We start from the raw sequence: 9,363 nt of genomic DNA on the forward strand, positions 1-9,363 counted from the left end.
ACCAACCTGGGACTCAAGACTAGGTTGAGTTTGTTGAGTGTACTGCTCGTATGGCGTTGGATGTTTAAAGGGCTTGTTGATGTTGCAGATTTATCACATTGGTGCTTGAGTAGGACAAATTAAGTTGGTTCTTATAGCCTGCATTGTACTTGTCAGAATATGGGTCTCTAGGTTGTTTACCGTACAAAGAATTTGCGTCCTCGTAGACTTGGAGGCAAGTGCTTGAACAGTGTCCAGGGACGCCACATGTATCACATAAATTAGTAGTAGCATTAGAGTTAGAGGAGGAGCTTACCATGCTCACCTTAGCCATTTGTTGAATAAGATTGGCTATTTTAATGGTGAGGGCTTTGATGGTCTTAGAATCAGCACTACTTCCCTAGGATACCGGACCTCTCTCATTATTCCAAAAAAAACCATCTTTGCCATGGTTTGAAAGAGCTTCAAGAGGTCTTTTGGGAGTTTGAGTCCATATCACCGCCTAGGCATGGCCACGGTCCGGGTTGGTCCGGTTCCGTTCCGGTTCCATCCGGTTCCGGTTCCACCCGGTTCCGGTTCCATTTGGAACCTGTCGCGAACGGTTCCGGTTCCGGTTCCGGTTCCGGGCGGTTCCAAACGGTTCCTTAGCGGTTCATGAGGCGGTTCCGGCGGTTCCAACTCACGGGACGGGCGGGTCGGACCATCGGTTCCATTTTAATTTTTTCTTTAAATTTTTGTATAATAAAAAAATACTATAATATCGCGGACGTACCTTTGATGATTACTTGATTATTAGCGAAATTCATTGCATGTCAAGTTGTCATCGTTATTGAAATATTTACTAAAATGAATGGAAAAAAATTAATTAATAAGAAACGAATCAATGATAATGTCGATAAAGATGATTAATAAAAAAAGAGGGAGAAAATGGACTTGAACCTAGTACCCAAATGAATACTAAGCTGCCTACGTATCCCGAAGGAATAAAAGCCCACGTAGTTCTTTGTCATACCTTTTATTTATAGTTGTTGAGTGTTGATTCATCGTTGTCGCTTGTCGGATTGATCCTATTCGTCTTCGTCATCATCATGTGGTTGATATTGATTAGATGCTTCCGCTGACTCTCCTCTTGACGATGATGAAGTTGTATCCATCATCATCCATGGATCATCATCGTCGTCTTGATCATCATCGTTCCTTAGTCCTTGTGTTCGTATCTCCGCTTGGTCCCAATCTTTCTTGCAAACACATATTTGAATACTATGTGGAGCAAGACGAGATCGCTTTTCATCCAGAACTCTTCTACCTGCACTAAAAGCAGACTCCGACGCATTAGTTGACGCGGGAATTGCAAGGATATCCTTTGCAATTCTCGATAAAATGGGAAATTTAACAGATTTTTCTTTCCACCACTCCAAAATATTATAGACACTTGGGTCTATTTCAAAGTGGTGTTTTAGATAACTATCTAGTTCTAAAAATGTGGTCGAGGAAGAAGAAGATCCTACAAAACTATCATCTTGCGTCATTATGTTAGCAATTACTGAATTATAGAAAGAGGGACGAGCCGAAACGCTAGCACGCCTAGATATATCGCGTTTCGGGTTATATACACTAGCGTATAATTCATACAGTTCAGCTAAATATTTTTTACATGTTCCGACATAATAAGCTACATCGGAAGACGGGCGATCTAACGCATGATAATAAAATCCTATTACTTTGGTTAGGACCTCGGTTTTAAAACGTGGGTCCAAAATGGTTGCGATTCCATAAATGTAAGGAAAATCGGTAAAATATGATTTCCATTTTTCCATCATTTCAGCAAGAATCGGCCTTAATTGTGGGTTAGTATCTTCTTGTGTATGTTTAAGCAGGTGATAAAAAATAGTAATACATTCACTTATTACTAAGTGAACGTTCGGTTCATAAACATAAGAAAAAATCTTAGTCGCGTGGTCATACGCTTCTAATATGTTATGTACACCTATTGCTAATTCCCAAGTTTCATCAGCTATGAAACTATCTGTACACTCACTATATAGTTGTGTTATTACTGGGCGATAAGCAATCGCCTTTCTTAATAAATCGTTCGTTGACCCCCAACGTGTAGGAGTATCTAATGACCAATACACTTTTTTAAGTTGGTATTGGTCACATAATTGTTTATATCTTCTTTTAATCTTTCCGATCCTAAGCCATTTTACTATATCCCTAATTGGTTCTAATAATTCACTTAATTGTTTTATACCTACTTGACAAGATAAGTTAACTATGTGCGCACAACAACGTATGTGTAATAAGCTACCCCCAAGGATTAAACTAAAGGCGGGTTCGTTAAATAAAAGTTCTATACATTTTATGTTTGCGGTTGCATTATCTATTGAACAACAAAATATTTTATCTAATAAGTTCCATTCCCTACATATCTCTACTAATCTATATTTTATGTTTTCGCCGGTGTGTCTTTCTGGCATAGTCTTAAAAGCAATTATTCTTTTTTGAATAATCCAATTTCGATCTATCCAGTGTGCTGTTACACACATATAAGATTCTAAATGTGGGGGAGCAGACCATATGTCAGTTGTTATGCTAACCCTACCATTAAACGATTTAAACATTTCAACTAGGTCATAGCGCATTGATTCGTATAATTTAATTGTTCGTCTTTTAAGAGTGCTCCTAGGGATTGCTCTAAATTGTGGTTGCAATTGTTGTCTAGTGAGACGCTCATATGCCCTACTTTCACCGTGGTTAAAAGGCAATTCATCGCAAATTACATACCTAGAAAATTCATCAATCATGTCATTACGATTATATCTAAAAGGCATACCTGTGTTGGGAATGTCCCATTGTGTCTGTCGGCTTCCACTTGTGGTCCCGCTGCCGCTTGATGCATGAGTTTCTTTTGTGATTCCATGCTTCTTTGCCAAATGTTTGTTAAAAGATCCCGTTCCACCACCTAACACGTATTCACAAAACACAATAAATAAATGTTTATAAAATATGAATATATAATGTATGAATGTATTATGTATGTATAAAAAACATAAAAAGTATTTACCTCTGGCGAAATTGTATGAAACTAAGGGCTTTACTCCTTGACTTTCACAAATTTGACAAGTGCATAGGAACATATCTGGATTCTCGGTTGGTTCTTTTGTGAAATACGACCACACATGTGAAACAGCTCTACCACTAGGAGGTGGCATTGCCGGAAAAGGTTGTCTTACTGGTTCATCTTCATCTAAATAAATAATTTAAAATTATAAAACTATAATTAAATAAATAAATAATTTAAAGTTTAATTAATTTGAAGAATAATATTATAAAACTAACCGATAGTTTGGAAATTGACTCGTTTACCACGAGCTTGTCTTTGTTGTTGTTGTTCTCCTTGTTCTTCATCTGATCTTGTTGATGACTGTCGAGATATATGTACCCCAATTGGGGTCGTTGGTTCTTCTTCTTGTTCTTCTTCTTCTTCAATTTGTATATCTTTTTCCACTTCTTCTGCATATTGATGTAACTCCGGGTCGTACCCTTCCGGATAATTAGGTTCATAATTATAATTACTAATGGAGGTGTTGTTGATACCGACGGAGTAGAAGTGGCCTTTCTTTTGGAGGAACTGGAACCTCCTAATGATTTTGCCACTTTAGTAACTTTTTTTGTGGCTTTTTTCAAAAATGAAGACATGATTGATAGTATAGAAGTAAAAATAGAAATATAGAATTAAGAAATAAATAAATGATTAATTATGTAACTAACTAAATTAAGAAATAATTAGAAGACTAATTATGTAATTAAGAGAATAATTGCGTAATTAAAGAATTAAGTAGAGAGAGTAAGTAGAGAGAGTAGGAGAAGAGATGATTTGTGAATGAAAATGATTGAAAGTGATGAGTATTTATAGGATGGATTCCAACGGCTAGTTAACGGCTATATTAACGGCTATATTGGCGAACCGGTTCCTTGGAACCGGTGGGCCGGTTCAACCGGACCGGTCCCGGTTCCGGTTCCGGTTCCGGTTCCATGGAACCGTTGAGCCGGTTCAACCGGACCGGTCCCGGTTCCAGTTCCAGAACCGGTTCCATGGAACCGTTGGACCGGTTCTCCCGGACTGGTTCCGGTTCCAACCCGCGGGTTTTTTGGCCCGGTTCACGACGGTTTTTTCCGGCGGTTTCACGGTTCCGGCGACTTTTTTCCGGCGGTTTCACGGTTTTGCGGTTCGGGGCGGTTCGGAACCTGTCGCAAACGGTTCCGGTTCCGGTTCCGGTTCCAAGCGGTTCGGGACCGGTTCGGTTCCGGGTAACCCGCCCCGTGGCCATGCCTATCACCGCCTTATGCGGCATTGATTGATGACTTATGCTCATCGAATAGTCCTCCATAGAAGGATTGGGCGAGCAACCAATTCGGGATCTGATGATGAGGGCAACTTATTTGGAGGTCCTTGAACCTCTCCCAAGCCTTATAAAATGACTAGAATGACTGCAGTTTGAAAGTTTGCAGTTCAGTTCGGATTTGCAGGTCTTACGCGGGGGGTAGAACTAAAAGCCATTGGCTTGCTCTTCTCACGTTTTACATATACCAGCTAGCTTGAATTTGAGCCAAGTTTTGGCTTTATCCTTCAGGCTGAAAAGAAAAAGCCTCATGCGTACCGCCTCCATAGATAAGTCCTTGGCTGTAATGGTGTCACATCTCTCTACAAAGTCAGCAATATGGTCCTAGGGACTTTCCGTAGGGTGACCTCCGAACTGCTTGCTCTCTATTATTTAAATGATGTGAGGTTTCAGCTCGAAGTTTTCTGCATCAAAATCAGGTTTAACGATTCAACAGATGGAGGTATGAGTGAGCGTTGGCGCACCCAATTTGTCGAATGATTGGTGAGCATTATTGGCCATCTAGTCTTGTTGTTTCCTCAACCGCCTTAACTGATCGGCGTTCTATCTACGTGCGATGGCCTTGACCTCTAGATTATAACGCTCTAGAGATCGGGCCCTCCTACACATCCAATGATATCAAACACAAATAAGGTCTAGGAGAGGGAACAACAAGCGACGAATAATTATTTTGTTCATTTGATTAATCTTATTTGTGTTTGAGATCAAACAAAAGAATTATCCGTCGCTTCCTCGGCAACGGCACCAAAAACATGGTGTGCCAAAAACGTGGTTTTTATGATTTATATATTTTTTTTATAAAAATGAAAACCTTCCAAAACCACAATCTCACACTAACTTCACCTGCCTACCACCACCACTACCAGGATCATCAAACAGGACCGAACCCATATCATAATTTGAAATAACTTCAGCGTTCATATTGTTAGAAATTTGAAGAGTAGGTATGTGGTGGGTTTGTAGTGGAATTGTAATTGATGAATTTGTATTGTGGGAAATGGAGTCAATAATGATGCAATGGATTTATTATATTGCTTAAGTTGTTACATGCAAGTATATGCTCTTATTTATAGTAGGTTATGTTAGCTATTCTTCTAGTTAGGTAGTCTATTCTAGAAGAATTATTAATTTAGATTTTTCTAAGATATTCTTAACTAGATTTTCTTTATACAATATTCTAGATATATATCCTAGATGTTTCCAGCTTAGATATTTTACATAGATATTTTCTAGACATATTTTTTCTAGTTATCTTAAGAATTTTCTAGATTAATTCTCTAATACTCTCCCTTAATATGAAAATTCTTGAACACTGAGCTGTTTTCTGAACTGGATGAATTTATCTGTTGGTAGTGCCTTGGTGAATATATTTGCGAGCTGCTCTCCCTTCTTGCAGAATTATAGCTCGATTTCCTGTTTCTCGACCAATTCTCGAATGAAGTGGTGTCGTATCTCGATATGCTTAGTGTGACTATGGAAAACTGGATTCTTCGTGATGGCTATGGCTGACATATTGTCACAATATATGGTAGTTGGATCTTCTGTATCTTGTCGTAGGTCTTGAAGAATTCTCCTTAGCCAGACTGCTTCACATGTTGCGCTCGTAGCTAATATGTATTCTGCTTTTGATGATGATAGTGCCACCATTGCCTGTTTCTTTGATGACCAGGAGATGGACTTCGATCCTATCTGAAACACGTATCCACTCATACTTCTTCGATCATCAATGCTTCCAGCACAGTCGCTGTCTGTGTAGCTTGTGAGCTTGTACTCAATTTCGGACTCGTACATTATTCCATGGCTCTTCGTTCCTTTGATATACCTTAGAATCCTCTTTACTGCTGCAAGATGTGCCTTGCTAGGTTCACTCAGGAACCTAAAGACAATGCTGACTATATGTACTATGTCGGGCCTTGTGTTTGTGAGATAGATAAGAGATCCGACCATGCTACGATAGAGCGATGCGTCTACTTTCTCCTTTCCATCATATTTGGAAAGTTTCTCATTTGTAGCCATTGGTGTCGTCATTGGCTTGCAATCACTCATGTTGAAATTTTTGAGCATATCTTCAGCATATTTCTCCTGTGAGAGAAAAATTCTTCCTGGACCATGCTTAACTTGCATGCCAAGGAAGTATTTTATAGCTCCAAGGTCGATCATCTCATATTTCGACATCATTGCTTTCTTGAAATCTTCGATCATTTTTGAGTTAGTGCCCATGTAAATTAGATCGTCTACATAAAGGCACAAGATGAGAAAATCATGTGACTCTTGTGTCTTGATGTAAAGTGATGGCTCACTTAGGCTTTTTGTAAACCCATTTTGAATAAGATAGCCATCAATATTGCTATTCCATGCACGAGGAGCCTGCTTGAGCCCATACAGGGCCTTTCGAAGGCGATACACCTTTTCTTCCTTGCCTTCGATTACATATCCTTGCGGTTGCTCAACATATACTTCTTCTTTTAACTCGCCATTAAGAAAATCAGATTTGACATCTAATTGAAAAACTTGTAATTTAAGTTGAGCTGCAAGTGCAAGTAATGACCTAACCGTCTCCATTCGAACAACTAGAGCATATGTCTCGTTGAAATCAACTCCGGGTTGTTGTGAATAGCCTTTTGCAACTAGGCGAGCCTTGTACTTTAGAATGGAACCATCTTCATTGTATTTGATCTTATAGACCCATTTGAGGCCTATTATTTCTTTGTCTCGACGCTTGTCAACAAGCTCCCATGTGTGGTTCTTTTCGATCATCTTGATTTCTTCATTCATGGCGTCAATCCATTCTTCTTCTTGTGCTGCCTCTTGGAAGCCTTGTGGTTCGTTGGCAATGAGAGCCATGATAGCATGATTACACTGATATTTATCCAAGTAGGCTGGAGGACGTCTAGGTCTTTGTGATCGTCGAACTTTTTGTGTTTGACTTCATTCTTGCACCAAATATGGTGAGGGTTGATCCAAGAACCCACTTAATACCTTCAAGATTGATGCCAAGAACACTCTTGACACACAAAGAACAAGTAAACCTCCTGTTTTGTATGAAAACAGAAGGGTGACAAGAACAATTCTTTAGAATGGTTCTATGTCGTGGATGGAGACGATGAACCTTCACTCAGTCCCTGGCCTCCTCCTCACACTCAAGTTAGAATTCACTCTCTTAACTTTCGTGGAAATGATTGAATCCTCTCTTTGCTTCACTCACAAAGACAACACTCAGGTTTGTAATTGCACACAATTACTTGAATGAAAATTTCATTAACCAAAAACTGAACTGAATGATACAATGAGAGTGCTCCTTTATATAGAGCTTTTCTAACGGCTAGTTGGGGAGCCTAACAAACATCACTAACCCCGTGCCTTATTATTTAAACACGTGCAATACAAAACATTAAAACTAAAATAGAAATATAAAAATAGCTAAGTATTCTGAAATCAGCCATTATCAAATATCTATCGAGCACGCGCCCTTGTAGTTGTTCTTGTGGGCTCTGTGAGGACCCTTCGTGTTACCTCTGAGTCTTGGCTTCTTATTTCTGGTATGAAGATGCCATTCTTTGAGTTCCCACGCTCATACATACATCAGGCTAGACGTTCCAAGGCTCGCAAGGTGGGGTAGCAGACAACTCGTTGTATTTGCTGTTCTGTTGTTTGCTGACTTGGGGACAGTCTCCTGTTCCTGTTTTGTATGATAGTTGTTGGGGAACTGTCTACTGTTCCCTTCTGGTCTTGCCATGCTTCTATGTTCCTCTTTATTCTAATTTGAAGGTGATCCTCCATAATCTTCAAGCAAAAGTCAGCCAGTTCAGTAGGCTTAGTAAGTGTACTGAAACAATTATGCTCTTCATGTTTGGACTTGTATTGTAGATTGTCCATAATTGTTGCGATTTTGGTGTTGGACTCGAGCTTGATGGTGACCTAGGGCTGCTTAGTGGTGATCTTGGGCTGTCTGGTGTTGATCTTAGCCTACTTATGCCTTCGCCTTGGTTTGGGCTTGGAGGTGGAATGACTGTCACTGGAACTTCTAGATTGTGAACTTCTGGATTGCTGTTGTTCCATTGCCACTGTGCTCCTCCATTGAATATGACATCTCTGGAGATGATCAACTCCTTGGATTCAGGCTGATAGAGACGATATCCTTTAGACTCGTCACTGTATCCAATGAAGATACATTTTTCTCCTTTTCCATCTAGCTTATCCCGATTCTCCTTCAGGACGTGGGCATATGCATGCACCCGGAAACTTTGAGGTGCTCAACCCTTGGCTTTCTTTTGTGCCAAACTTCATACGGCGTCATGCTACTTACCGCTTTTGTGGGAGACCTGTTAAATATGTAAATAGCTGTGTGGACAGCTTCTGCCCAAAAATGTTTAGGCAGATTTTTTCCTTGCATCATACTCCGAGCCATTTCAGCAATTGTCCTATTTCTCCTTTCTGCAACACCATTTTGTTGTGGTGTGCATCTTACTGTGAGCTCCTTTTTGATGCCGTGTTGTTTACAGAATTTGTTGAATTCATTGGTTGTGAATTCTCCCCCACGATTGGTTCTTAGAACCTCTATTGAATACTCACTTTGTTTTTCTGTGAGGGCTTTAAATTGCATGAAGTGCGATAATGCTTCTAATTTTTTCTCCAAGAAATACACCCACATCATGCGTGAAAAATCATCCACAATCAACAGAAAGTATCTTTTTCCGCCAAGAGCCTTATTCTTGGTAGGACCCCATATATCAGCATGGACAAGCTCTAATGGAGCTCTAGCCTTCCAAGATGAGGTTGGGAATGGTGATCTATGCATTTTGCCATAGATACAACCCTCACAAATTTTCTTTTCATTAGTGATTGGTGGTAGCCCAATCACCATTTCTCTATTTTTTAACAGTTTTAAACTATCAAAATTTAAATGTCCGAATCTCAAATGCCACAATGCGGATTCATTCACCATTGTACTGAGGGCAGTACTAGACTCCAATTGCATTTT

The 9,363-nt window shown here is 39.6% G+C and overlaps 1 protein-coding gene across 1 annotated transcript; it reads right to left on the minus strand.

The window, feature by feature from the left end:
* Positions 1 to 973: 973 nt before the first annotated feature.
* Positions 974 to 3,849, minus strand: LOC130825390 (uncharacterized). Its single transcript, XM_057690591.1, has 4 exons — positions 3,319 to 3,849; positions 3,044 to 3,226; positions 2,813 to 2,941; positions 974 to 1,285 (listed from the first exon to the last, which is right to left on the minus strand). Exons 2-4 carry the CDS (start codon positions 3,189 to 3,191, stop codon positions 1,047 to 1,049), a joined length of 516 nt encoding a protein of 171 aa, XP_057546574.1. The 5' UTR covers positions 3,192 to 3,226; positions 3,319 to 3,849; the 3' UTR covers positions 974 to 1,046.
* Positions 3,850 to 9,363: the final 5,514 nt, after the last annotated feature.

This window comes from Amaranthus tricolor, chromosome 10 (genome assembly GCF_026212465.1).
Source record: "Amaranthus tricolor cultivar Red isolate AtriRed21 chromosome 10, ASM2621246v1, whole genome shotgun sequence".
In the NCBI taxonomy this organism is placed as follows: Eukaryota; Viridiplantae; Streptophyta; class Magnoliopsida; order Caryophyllales; family Amaranthaceae; genus Amaranthus; species Amaranthus tricolor.

Bases quoted from the DNA above. Each gene is read 5' to 3' on its own strand.
- LOC130825390 (XM_057690591.1), bottom strand. From the start codon at position 3,191: ATGCCACCTCCTAGTGGTAGAGCTGTTTCACATGTGTGGTCGTATTTC. The intron at 2,942-3,043 runs GTAAATACTTTT...AATACGTGTTAG, and splicing joins TTCATACAATTTCGCCAGAG to GTGGTGGAACGGGATCTTTT. The intron at 1,286-2,812 runs GTATGCCTTTTA...CTTTTAGTGCAG, and splicing joins ATGGGACATTCCCAACACAG to GTAGAAGAGTTCTGGATGAA.